Source organism: Arvicanthis niloticus, chromosome 2 (assembly GCF_011762505.2).
Source record: "Arvicanthis niloticus isolate mArvNil1 chromosome 2, mArvNil1.pat.X, whole genome shotgun sequence".
NCBI lineage: Eukaryota > Metazoa > Chordata > Mammalia > Rodentia > Muridae > Arvicanthis > Arvicanthis niloticus.
In genome coordinates, this window is record NC_047659.1 from 6,157,442 (window position 1) to 6,170,737 (window position 13,296).

Genomic DNA, 13,296 nt, shown 5'->3' on the forward strand with positions numbered 1-13,296 from the left:
TGCTGTACCTCGTTACCATCCCCTCTACTTCACCAGCTCCACTCGAGCCCATGGTAAATGTCCCTTTGGCACACACAGTTTTGGGCTTCTGTGAACAGAAAGAAAGCTAGTGAAGCATCTGTAAAATGTATATTTCATATTTAGGTGTATGAAATATATATACAGCTACGGCTGGGTATGAGTGCTCACCTCCCTACAAAGAGAATAAATTTGATCTTTCAGCTTGACTGGGAGGCACTCAGAAGGTTCTAGGAACCACGGGGTGAAGCTTAGCTAGGCAGGAAAGTGATTAAAACAAAACCCTTCCATTTAGTTAACTATATCTTGGAAGTTGGCTCTTCAGCACAACGCCTTAGCTGCACACATCCAGTGTGCCACTGTCGCCACCTAAAACTTTTCACAGGTAGAGGGGTCCAGCCTGGTTTTCACCGAGGCGTCTCAGTTTCTGGGCGTCGTGAAGTCTTCATGCAGAGTGTGCACCCTCCCAGCATGTTTTTCTACAAGTTTTTTTTGTCCTGTGAGCTCTGCTTATAAAATTCTCCAAACTGTCGCTGGCATTGGGAAGTGTTAAAATCAGATCAGAGCCCCTAGCTCATCCTTTGTCATGATCTTTTGTCTGGAAGATCAGTGGGGTATTGCAGACAGAGGCACACCGAGAGCCAGTAGGGGCTGGAGGCATGTTTTTCTCAGCTGCCTGTGGTCTGCTACCTGCAGGTCGGCTTCATTAACCAGTAGCCAGCCCGTGTCTGTGAGGGTGGAGAGGCAATGCTGCCTGCTCACAAGCCTCGGGGCTCTGACCCACTCTCATTACAGGAGCGTTTACCTGTCTGGGGCTGAGGTGGCGCTGCCGAACTCTGCCCCATTCTGTCTTCAGTTTAAATTTAGACTGTCCTTCCCACAACCAAAAATTACCTCGTTCAATCTCAGGAGGGGGCAGTCTTAACAGTGTTTCTGGAAGTGGTGGTAAGAGATGCTGTTTCCTAATGTATTGTTTTCTGTCATTAACTTTTTCTTACGTTTCTCTAAAACTGACCTCATCATTTTAACTGTATAAGCCTGATTTTATCATTTTCTACACATTCCACTTGTATATACACTCACATTATATATATGTAATTTTTTTTTTTTGGATTCGGAAGAAAAGATGCCTCATTTTGAAACCTAAAGGGGGGAATAAGAAAAGCCCTTTGTAATATATTGCCATATTATCACTAAATCCCCTGACAGTTGTGACACAGAAGCAAGTCACCTGTCACTTAAGCTTGAGGTCTCTTTAATTTTCTCCTGGAATTCGCACCAGGCTGTCTTTAATTTGAGGCCTTTATTGGAATTCTGAAACCTCTCTGCCTCCCTGGCTCTCAGATCTATTCTGAGAGCTGTTACAGAATGTATACAATAACCAACAGAGGGATCCAGAGAGGGCTGCAGCTCTGTTTATTTAACACTCTAGAGGGATTTTTGTGCTTATTCGGTCCTGGCTGCCCGGCTTTCAATATCGCTTTGACAACCATTCTGCCCTTCTCATTAATTTTAAACAGTTAAAACACAGGAAAAAGAGGAAAAAGTTTTCATTATTAAAGTGCTTTACTTTTTAATAACAGAGGATTCTGTCCGCCAGGGGAAAGGGCATCTTCACTAATTTCACATTCATATTAAAAAAAAAATGCAGGCAAGGTGACAGTTGTGCTGCTGAGGTGGCTTAAGGAAAGGAGGGCAGTGGAGGAGTTTGCATTTCACATCAGTTAAGGGGTGAAAAAAACCCTGGCTAATGACAATAGCAAATGTCCACTTTGGTAGCTCAGCTCCTCGGCGGCGCTTTTCCTGACACTATAGTGGGTAGAACCCTTAGGGGAACCGTGTACTGTAAAATCAGCCAGACTGTCAGGCAGCAGGACGATGTGACTACACCAAAACATCTCCAGGTTGTTAAGTCTCTATTAATGCAGAGAGGAGCGTCTGCCCAAAAAGAGAGGCTTTCTCTCTCTCCCTTTTGTTCCTCCTCTTCCGGCCTTAAAAGTAAAAGGAAGACGGGGGTCAGACATGGGTCTGACCCCTGTCCTCCGAGGGCCTGGGTTCCACACATGAAGGTGGAGTCTGGGGCTCGGTAGCCCCTTCACACGAGTAGTGGCCCACCTCCTTAGGCTGCAGAGCCTCCTAGTCAGTAAAAAGCACCTGTGTTTGTTGTGAAATATAGGAAATAAAAGTCAGTACTTTCTAGAAGGAATTTTTAAAAGACTTTTTTCTCTGGGATTTTTAAAAGATGAAAATGGTCCTATATATTATTAATAGTTTTCAGAGGCTACAGCAGTGCTCCTGGCTGCAGAGACTTAGGCAGCCTTTGAATGTGGCTTACTGAAAAGCTGCCTTCCTAATAGGTCCTCAGAACTCAGCTTGGTTGTTACAGGCTTCTGGAGCAAATCTAAACCACAACCAACCTCTGGGAAGGGAGGAAGCAAGCTCAAAATTCAGGGATATATAGCTTTGTAAGGCTGAATTTTATCACTGGAATGGTCTTAGGGAGAAAAAAAAAATGCTTTTTCCACTGATAAGGGGAAGGGGAATAAGGGAGAAAAATCTTAAGAGAAATGTTCTTTGAAAACAGCCTGTTGTTCATCGTTTAATGCCAGAACCAGACTTGGGAAACTCCAGAGTGCCGCCAAAGGTCTTTGACTTTGAGCTTGAGTGCTAAGAGGTCATGAAGGGAAGCAGGCAAACAGACACAGGCCTGCTCTGCCCCCTTCTTACGCAGTTTTCATCTTTGCTTGACTTTAACGTCTTTATAGCTCCCTTCTTTCCCTAGTAATATTGAAAGGATTACCCTCGTTGGCCCCTGGGTGGTTACCGTGTGATTTTACTGTTATTAAATCTATTATAAACTGCTTCATTATTCCTGACTTCAACTCTGTCTCTCCTTTAATCCTTCCATCGCCCTCCCAGAAATCCCATGCCATTGGCCCACAGGAAATCCAGGAACGAGCCACAGTACTGCAGACAGTGTTTGAAGATTACGTGCACTCCAGTCAGAGGATGGTCTCCTGGGCAAAGAAAGGTCAGTGGGACAGACTCTCAGGAGATTGGGGGTGGCCCCCCCACCTCCACCCCCAGTCCTGACTTCACCCCTCACCATGGTTGAGAGGACATTCAGGAACCTCTGTGTACCAATCAAAGCCTTCATTCTGCAGTAATTGTGCAGGGTTTGGAAGCAGGCTCAGAAGGCTTTCAAATGATATTAAATGTTAATTTTATCCATTCCCATCTTTTACACAAATGAGGCTTTATCTGGGCTTATATTAAGGCTAAAGCTTTGACCCAACAACTTGGATTTGGGGACTGTTTTTCTCTGTGAACAGCAGACAGCAGAGGTGACACACTGGCAGTAGTTGTAGGGGTAGAAGTTGGAGATGACTGGAAGCATCAGTCCTAAGTAGTTCCTGTCTGAAGGGGCAAAGCAAAGTGAGGCTGGTGAGGTGAAGTGAGGAAGGGCTCAGGCTGGAACCTGGACAGTTCATACAAATGACAGCGATGTAGTTCTCAGACCCCGTGTGGATCCCACTGGGATTAATAGTTCCACTTGGACAGTGGTCATAAATAGCCAACTCTTTTTTCCTAGTGAAATTTTCTGGCTGGTGACTAATTAATGCTAATAAAGCCTAAGTTGGAGCCTGGCAGTGATCATGGTGGCACTTGCTTTTAATCCTAATGGTTGGGGGAGGCAGAGGTAGTGGGATCTCTTGAGTTTGAGGACAGCCTGGTCTACAGAGAGTTCCAAGGACAGTCATTGCTACACAGAGAACGCCTGTCCCCCACCCCCCACCCCCCAAAAAAAAACAGCCAGCAAACAAAAAGACCCAAGTAGTTTGGCACACAGTTCTTTCTGTGAGTTCCTTGAGAATTTTGAGAAAATAGAAGCTTTTTTTTTTTAAAAGACAGGAATGTATTCTATAGACCAGGTTGGCCTCAAAAGTGATCTGTCTGTCTGCTGAGTGCTTGGATTGAAGGTGTTACTAGGCCTTGCTACCATTCTTTCTTTCTTTTAAATTAATTTAGTTTTGCCCAAGTAGGTCTTAAACTTGGGACCTTCCTGCCACAGTCTCTCAAGTGCTGGGACTACAAACATGTACCACCACTCCCAGCTAGAAGTACCTTTTCAAAACTAATTTATTTGGCAGTGTTAGAGTTTGGCACTGTTGCAGGTGCTTCAGCACACGAGGAGGCAGGTGGGAAGCGTCCTCTGCTTTGTCAGCTGATGTGTTAAAGGCACAGGAGCAGCCGTGAGATAGTGAACATAGTAGGTGAGTGCTGTAGATAGCAGTACAACCTACAGAAAAGTAGTCCAGGTAAGGGAAGCAGGTGCAGTGACTGGAATGTGTTTGGGAAGGTCAAAGGAAGCCCAGCTGAGAAGGTGATGCCGGAGCAAAACAAAATGGGCAGAAGGAAGGAGAGGACGGGATTAGCTGAGACTGAGCCCTGTAGAGCTTGAAGGCTGCTCTGAGGGGACTGGGAGCCACTGGGAGGCTTTGAGCTGAGATGTGGCTCAATAGGCCTTGGGTTTTAAAAGATCACGTAACTACAGTGTGAGAATTGACCCCGGGTAAGATTGAAAGCTAGAAATTGGGCTACAGTGAATAGCCAGCAAGGACTGGCGATGGAACTCAGTGGTCAACACTTGCTCGGGGAGCACAAGGCTGGGAGCTCCAGCCCCAGCACTAACAGTAAAAAGACAAATGTTTTCAGAGAGCCACCATTCATCCTCTGCGTGGACTTGATTGTTAGCACACGTCAGACATCACTGCCAGCCAGATACGTAACTGATATCCTTCTGGTCATCTCTCTAATAATGCCCTGTCTTCAGCATTTCCCAAAAGTGAATTCAGCAATTCCAAGTAGTTCCCAGGAACCTCCCTGTAGAGAAACCAGAGACAGTCACTGTGATTTTGACCTTGGGAAGAAGGCGGCTGACTCAGCTGAATTTTACCTTGCAGTGGAAAAAGATGCCTGCCCCACACCATCCACTTTGGGTGTCATTGGTGTTCTCATACCTTGGGACTGCCCAGTGTAAGTGCCTGGATAGTCAGTCCCTTGAAAATGAACAAGCAGAGACTGCTTGGGGGTAGAGTCTGTCATCAGAGTTGCCAGTCTTCTATTGAAGCTATAGGAGCAGAGCTGTTTCCGTGGTTATGGTATTTAATACAACAAGGAACTATATGGATCATTTCTCTTGTTTTCTGACTCATTTTCACTCTAGGTTGATAGGGTCTGGAACCAGCTGCCCTCACCCCTTAGATCTTAGTCACCTATCTTGTGACACAAAGCCCCTCAACTAATCTCTCATTGTGACTTTGGGAAGCTTGGGGACTGTATCCACTACTGCTCTAAAGGAACTGAACTTAAGACAAAGGAAACTCCATCATACCCCATAAGATGACACTTACCTATTGCATTTCAGTTTATATATGCAAATTCTTCAACCAACTTGATTTCCTTCTGTGGCGTTGCAGAACCTACCTCATGAATTATTAGCAATGCAGCTGCCCTTGCCTTTGCAGATGGAAACTGGGCCAAGACTGCATTCGTAGTCCTTTTTCATTTTTTGACCCCATCGTTGTTAATAGTCAGTTTGCTTGTTGCCAGTCCTTAGAACAGTTAGTTCTTCCTTTTCCTCCTCTCTGTGTGTCTTTTGGCTAGGACTCGGGCTGTAGAAATAGTGGTATTGTGTTTTCATTCTAGACTCTGAAGGGAAGTTGTACATAGCAGAGTCTCTGCCTATATGTACTCCTGTTCCCGTGGCCTGTCATGATCGACTTCTGGCCTCCCTGCAGAGTATGGATCATGTGTGGCCCTTACATCTGCATCTGCAAAGGACACTTGTTAGTAGTAATCTATTTGTTTACCTCTTTGCCTCTGTGGGATGGCATTGGCCAGGCACCTTGCTGCGCTTTGTCTTTAAGAGAACTGTAAGAAGCCATTTCTCTTCTCATATTCTCTGGATAATGTAGCTCTTGGCATAGGTGTGTGTGCCTTTGCTGTGGACCAGACTGGGCTTGTGATATGAGGCAGGAGGAGTGTCTTCAGGCTGTAGTGTTATTCCTCTGCCTTCTTATCCTAAGAGTCATCTCTATGACACCTCCATTCCTGATCCAGATGCCCATGAATAAAAAAGGGCAGGGTGTCCAGGTGAATTATTTTAGACAGATTCCCTCTAATTCATGCACCTTAAATAGCTCCCTGGAAATAAGAGCCAGCAACTAAAATGCTCAACTTTTATTGCCTGTAGCTCCATCCGTCACCCTGAATAAGCATCTCCTTCCTGTTTTCCACTTTCTACTGTGCTGGCCCCACAGCCAAATTCCTTCTGTACATTCTGCACACTGCCAGCATGAACCACTTCCTGCCCCTGCTGTCTCAGAGGTAGCCAGACATGAAAGTCCATGCAAGTATGCAAGGACAGGCTGCTGCTGCTGTCTTCAGTGACACTGGAGCCTAGAGGACATGAGGATTTAGTTAAAATACACAGCATGAAATGCTGCCTGCACTGATATCTGCTCAGCAACTGCTTATCCCTGTAAAGCTTTTAGCTAGGCCTTGTGTGGAAGAGTGTGGAAGAGTGGCAGGAAGTGACATATAAGCTGCCTTTGGAGTGGCCCAGCCTCTTGGATTGGCTTGGCTCAGTGGAATGTTTATAGCAGTGTTGGAACTGGGGGAAGAAAGGGAAGTCAGGTCTTGGTCACTGCAGTGCCAGTGAGTTCCTTTCTGAGATGTGAGTAACTGTGGGTGGGGCCAGTGTTGGAACCCTCCGGACAGGGCAGATGATCTGAAGTGTTAAAGATGCTCTTTGAAAGAGCTGGTCCCTGGTTATTGGAAGAAAAGCGAACACAGATTTAAGAGAGAGGTGCAGAGGAGTTGCCGTGCTTATTATTTCTCATCGATTGGGAAAAGGAGTTCACTTTGCTCAGTAAATAGAGCTTTGATGGATTCCCAGGATCCTTCCAGGAGATGATCTGCTAAAATGACACTTTTTATTACTGTTCATAAACGGCAATCTCCAGGTACTGCTGGGATATTATACTTAAGCTGTGGGCAAACTTGCCAGTCCAGTGGCTCAGCCACCTAGCTGAGGGAGGCTGGTGCTTGGTGCCTCTTTTGTCAGTGGTACAGGGCTGGTCCTGTCCTCCTGGTCCAGAAGCTGGGTTTAAAAGTAAAAGAGCAGTGGTGGGCAGGGCGCACTGCAGATCACTTTCCTGCTGGGAAGATGGGAGGCTGTGGGATTTTCAAAGAGGAACCAGATGCAGGAAAGTCTGTCCTCTAGGAGGATGTCAGGTTAAGGTGCTGAGGCCTAGCAAAGCTCCAGCACCCAGGAGTAAAGCCCAGATCTTCTGTAGCTGTACTACGGCCTAGAACAAGGAATCTATTCCTCCTAGCTTTAAAGGGACTGCAGCTTTGCAGCTAGTGCTAGGTCAACTGCTATCTGCACTACTGTAGTTTTTATAATTTCCTTTCTCCTTGGCATGCTGTGGGTATTAATTATTCAAAAGTAACTGATTTCCCCCTAATATAAGTATCTAGGAATTTTCTCATTTTCATAAGAAAATGTTGATCACTTAGTTTCTTCATTCATTTTACTGTATGTAACAAACAGGTATCAAGTACACGAGACATGCCAGGCTCTGTGGTAGGCCTTGAGACTGTATGTGACAAAAGAGAAGAAGTCCTAAAAAAAAAAAAAAAAAGAGAGAGAGAAGAAGTCCTGCACTGTTGGATTCTTACAACTCTTCATGAAGTAAAAAATTTATGGGATTTTATTTAAGTGATAATTTTGGCTATACTTTTTTTGTTTAGTGATATTTTTTCAGATTTTTTAAAAATTATTTTCATTATATGTATGCATGTGTATCTGTGCAGGCCTATACATAGGTGAGTGCAGTTGCCTAGAAAGGCATCAGATCCCTGCAGAGATGTTATGAGCTGTCCAATGTAGGGATCCAAATTCAGGTCTTCTGCAAGAACAGTAAGTCCTCTTAAACCACTGAGCATCTCCCCAGCCCTCAGAGAGATTTTAAAGACATACACAAATGTGCCTGTGTTATATTTATCCTGGTTCTGTTCTTTCTCGGCAAGATAAAATTGAGTAACTTAGGGATGGGGTAGCTTTGAAACTTTAAAACCCCTATCCTGACCTCCTCCTCCCCCTTTCTTCTAGCCCTGCAGTCCTTCATCCGAGCCTATGCCACCTACCCCAAGGAGCTGAAGTCTATCTTCCATGTTCGAGCCCTACACCTTGGGCATGTGGCTAAGAGTTTCGGACTGAGAGACGCTCCTAGAAACCTCAGTGTCTCTACTGTGAAGAGGGCAAGCTTAAAAAGGTGAGATGGACGTTAGACCATGTGCAAGGTTCTGTTTACGTTAGCAGGTGAGCTCATATGGAAGACTGGCCTGCGTGTGTGTGTGTGTGTGTGTGTGTGTGTGTGTGTGTGTGTGTGTGTGTGTGTGTGTGTGAGAGAGAGAGAGAGAGAGAAATTACCACTAGTGTCTGCCTGTCTTCAATACAGAAGCGCTTGGAACAAAAGGAAAAATCATCCCTAATCCGGCAAAAATTCAGTTAGACACAAACATAACAGGGATTACTAAACAGAAAGACAGGTTTGTTGTCTTCACGTCCCACTAGAGTAACTTGGGAGGTTTCTTGTGCATTCCATATCATTAGCTCTCGTACTGAGTTTTGCAGTCAAAAGCACAGACCCTTGCCCTTTCCACCAAAAAGTGCACATCTGGGTGTAAGATTGCTTTGTCCAAGGAATCTTTGGGAAAGGAATGTCAGGGTAAGCAAAACTGACCTTTGAGGTCAGTTGTCCTGAGTCCCCAGTGTCGGGAACTAGGCTTATCCTTGAGTCCAGTCTCACAGTACTGACCTGAGTTAATGATTGTTCAGCAAGTTATCTGTATTGTCTGCTTTCTCTCCTTAAGGAATGGTGTTCTTTCAACAGCAGGCTTAGCCTCCAACCATAGCCTGAGCACTAGAGACCCCCCAGAGTGCTCTGTAGGGGGCTTTGGGGTAGAGGTCACCTTTGTTGAGTAACCTGTGTGGGAGCAACACAGTGAGTGTAGAAACTTTTCTTCCCTTGCCCAGAGTTTGGTGTACATTCCTTGAGTGCTCTGGGTACTTACTGCAGTGTGTGCGGTTTTTCTGCATGTTAGTTTTGCAGATGCTACCACATTCCTGGTCTGACCTGGAGGTTAGGCAACCTCATGCTTTGCTGCTGTTCCCACACAGTCTGTCCTGCTCCCTGTACCAGGAAGCACTCATTGCCTCCAGCCTGGTCAGCACCTAGCTTTGGGGGGAAGAGGGGCTACCCAGTGTAGGGTAGTGCTCTTAGAGTCAGGGGCCTCAGACTTCACTTCCAGCTACGTTCTGACGGGGTCCTGGGAAGCAGATGACTTAAGTGGCAACATTGACGTTACCATGAGAAGCCACTGGGGAGAGAACGATCACTACACCATGTCTCAGCTGACCCTAGCTAGCAGATGGGCATCAAGACCACTATGCCCCTGTGAGCAGCTGATTGAACAGGGCTTTATTCAGGAAAGAATGGGCTGATTAGCTGCTAAAGAGCATGTAAGATGGTATGGGGCAGCCTTTGATGTCTAGCTGGCGCAGCGGGGAGCCAGGCAGTGAGTGACAGCAGTGTGTCACAGGATTACTCTTGAGTGGCTATGCCACTCTCTGTTGTTACCATGTCACCACTGTGGAACAGCCCTTTTCTGCTGTGCCCTTATTTTGAAGGCGATTCTCACTATGCATCTCGCCCGTGGCTTTCTAACACAGATGGGCACTGAGGAGACTGTAGGTACCTTTTTGTATTGGGAAAGTGTTGTCACTCCTGGAAGAGAAGTGACTTTGCAGCTAATCTGCACATGCACTGTATAATTGTGGCCAGGGTGAGTGGCAGGGAGAACCTGACAGATTGTCCACACTTGTTCGTCAGAACTCAAGCAAATGCCAGTTGCTGCTTTTTGAGGACTGCAGAGAAAAGTCCATTAAACCCCCCAAATGTACAAAGAGTTAGGCCTGCTGTGGCCATGATTACTGTTCTGAACTGAACGTCTTCCCTGAAATCTGTGTGTCGTGTGCAGATGAGTGCAATAGGGGCACTAAGTCCTCAGTGCTCTGCTTCCCTGCTCTGCTTCCTGCTGTGCTTAAACCCATGGTGTCTGCTAGCTGAGTCCAGCCAGCTGTGAGCCTGTCTTCAGATGGGAAACCCAGTGCTTGTCAGGTGTGAGCTGAGGGCAGGCAGAGCAGGGCGCTCCCATGCAGTGGCAAAGGGTTTTGTCTCTTGTTTACACGGCCTCTTTCCTTCACCCATCCACTTCTCAGAACAAGGAAGTAAGTAAATGAGATCCTGACAGTCAGGTCTCTGTCAGCCTCCCAACCGACCCTCAGCTTCAGTTCTGAAAAGGAACAGTAAACATCTCTCTACACATAAGGAGTACAGTCAGTCACAAAACCTTTCCTGGCACCTACACACAAACCTGTCAAAACAGTCCCCACCCCAAACATCTACACAGATGCTGTTGGTAAAATATTGAATGCCCCCCTCAGCAACATTCATCACAAAAACAGCAGTTCCTGGGAAGCAAAAGTGGTAACATAGTCCTCTAAAATTGCCATCTTTCCTGGAGACATGGGGGCTGAGGCCTGTCTGCTGCACGAGATCAGTTGGACTGTTGGCCAAGGTGTCTGTCTAGGCACACAGTGGTGAGGTGAGTCTAAGGATATGCTTTGTGAGGGCCATAATTCCTTCTCACTTGGTGGGAAAAGGTTCCAAAATAACAAAGCCAATGTCACTGATGGTGTGGAAAGGTGACTGCACTTTCTAAATCCCCCGCCTTGTGTGAATTATTCCATACACCCAGCACCACTTTCCCAAGACAGTTCTCTCAGCTTCTGCTGTCACCTCCAGTGTGGTCAGCAGCAGCAGCGTCATCAGAATCCAAGCTCTTGTTCCTGTTAGAGCTCATCTCCTTTAAAATTAATTAGAGGAATGGCAGTCTCTGTTAATGGCAGTTAACTGTTCTTAAATCATTTTATTTGACTTATATCAGTTCTCTGAACCCACCCTCCTCGGCAGAGCGTTACTAGCTCCCATTTTACCACAAGGCAAGCATTCCAAAGCCTCCTCTTCTGGTGCTTCCTAGATGTGGGTGTGCTTGGTCAGGGAAAACATGCTGAGGGCTTGCTTTACCTGACACAGGTAAGCAGCACAGCTAGCCAGGCACTTCCTTAAACCTCCACACTTCTAAAGCCCCACAAGTTTCTCACGGCTCAAAATAGTAAACATCCTTTCGGAAGTCACACGTGATAGTCAATTACTTGCGGACAGACTTGCCCCTTCCTGAATCAGCACAAATGCCTCATCACTGGAGTTCATTGGCTTGGGGCACTTTTCATGTTAACAGCCTTCGCTGTGCCAACAGCCAGTAAGTGCTCACCCTAGGTGACTGCTTTAGCCTTTGCTGTTGGTTCTGTTTGTTCCCCATTAGCTGTAACCCTTGCCCTCCCCTTCTAAAGTCTATCAAAGTGTCACATGGTGGGTAGGCTAAGTTGCTTGCATGCTGTGTGTGCCCAAAGGTACACACAAAGAACTATACCTCAACTCTCTTGCCTCTTGAAGGAGGACACTTGAGCTACATGCTATCCATCATTGTGGAGGCAAACCAGATGCTGAGTATGAAGCATTGCTTCAGTGTCTTGGAAGAAACAAGCATTTAGCCATTATGCCGATGGCCTTGTGACTTGTCTAGGCCTTTCTGCTGGCCTCCAGTATCCAAGTATTCCTGGGACTAAGGACCAGATTATGTATTGAAGTAGCTGCAACCTTCCAGTACTCTGGAACAACCTTGAAAGCAGATCAGGTCCCCTGAAGATGAGCACTAAGAAGCTGCAGCTGCATCACCCTATGAAGCAGTATCCTCATCATTAGGAGCAGCTTGCCTGCCAGTTTTTACGTGGCATTTACAACCTCCCTAATATCACTTAATTAGCTGAAGGAAACCTGGAACCTTGCCCATTGTGAATTTTTTCTCAATTTCTTTGAGCCAGTTATTCTGCAAAAAAACAGATTGGCCAAATGTGAGATGAGAGACTGGGCACAACCATTAGAAGCGTGAGGCTTTTTCCATGCGTGTCTACTGCACCTGAGTTGGTGCTCTCCTGGTCTGTCTTGCGGTACATACCGCCTTGGTCCCTTGGGCCTACTTGACTCCATCTCTTCCCTCGGCTTCTAAAACTCAGGAAACTGTTGATGAGTATCACTGCTGGCTGCTGACTTCATCTGAAGTCCCACTCTCTCTCCGTGCCTCCTGTGGCCACTGCTGTGCAGACAGCTTCCACTCCCCTCTTAACCCATGCTGCCCTAACTTAGAGCCTTTGGTGACATCCTGCTGTCACTTTCAAGACCTGGGCCTGCCATGGCCCTCCCCAACTCCTCTCAGACCTGCCTGAGCAGACAGATGTCCTCACTTGCTCTGGCACAGTGGCACAGTCAGTTCTATGTGTGGAGTTTTCTGAGGTGCCTTAGTAGCAACTCCATCAGACTTTTTGTTGTTCACTGTGCCTGCAACATACTCCTGGCGCACAGTAGGTACAATGGAAGTGCTTTGGATTAGGTGGGTAAAATCATTCTGGAACTCTGAGGGAAAACAAGTTGTTCTACTATGAAAGGAGGTAGACTCAATTACCGTTCAGTGAGCTGTGAAAATGACCAGCCGTACCTGGAGGAGCCATCATCTTTCCGAGCTCTGTGTGCCAGGTGGCAGCCCTTCTGTGTGGAGAAGAGCAAGGCTAGACTACCCCCAAACTGCCACTAGTCCCCTAGGAAGATCAGCTTACTCCAGCTTCCTCTTGCGTCCTTGGCCTCCCGGGTGAGAGTGTAGAGTAATTCGGGCAAGCTGCCATCGCTGTTTTACCCACTTGGCCAAGGCCAGAACTCAGTCTCATTTGAGCATGGGGGGAGGGGGGGACCACTAGCAAGAACTGTGGAGACACACAAATGTTGATGAAAAAAAGAATCAACTCCTAAAGTCTGCTGGGAAGCACCGTGAAAAACCAAGTGCCCAGGCCCCACCCTAGAGACCACAGTTGAGTCACTGAGACATAGAGATGACAACAGACTTGACTTGGGGACTGAAAAGGGTGTCCTTAACAGTGTGACAGGCAGGTACCAGTAGTGTCTGTGCCACAGAACTAAGGGCAGAAGAGCTATGCAAGGGGCCTTTGTCCGGCCAGTAGAGTAGACATGCAAG

At 46.6% G+C, this 13,296-nt stretch overlaps 1 protein-coding gene across 6 annotated transcripts in view; it reads left to right on the forward strand.

Moving 5' to 3' along the window:
- Nucleotides 1-13,296, forward strand: part of Ddx31 (DEAD-box helicase 31) — a 64,814-nt gene that overhangs the window by 42,838 nt on the left and 8,680 nt on the right. For 5 of the 6 annotated variants that reach the window (XR_013108466.1, XR_004606206.2, XM_034495994.2 and 2 more), the window contains 2 exons: nucleotides 2,938-3,049; nucleotides 8,198-8,360. Coding sequence is in view for 3 of the 6 variants with exons in the window: in XM_034495994.2 (XP_034351885.1) it covers nucleotides 2,938-3,049; nucleotides 8,198-8,360 (275 nt within the window). In the remaining 3 variants the exon portion in view is untranslated. Of the gene's footprint in view, nucleotides 1-2,937; nucleotides 3,050-8,197; nucleotides 8,361-13,296 lie in introns of those variants that run through there. The other variant, XM_076928358.1, reaches the window with a different exon arrangement.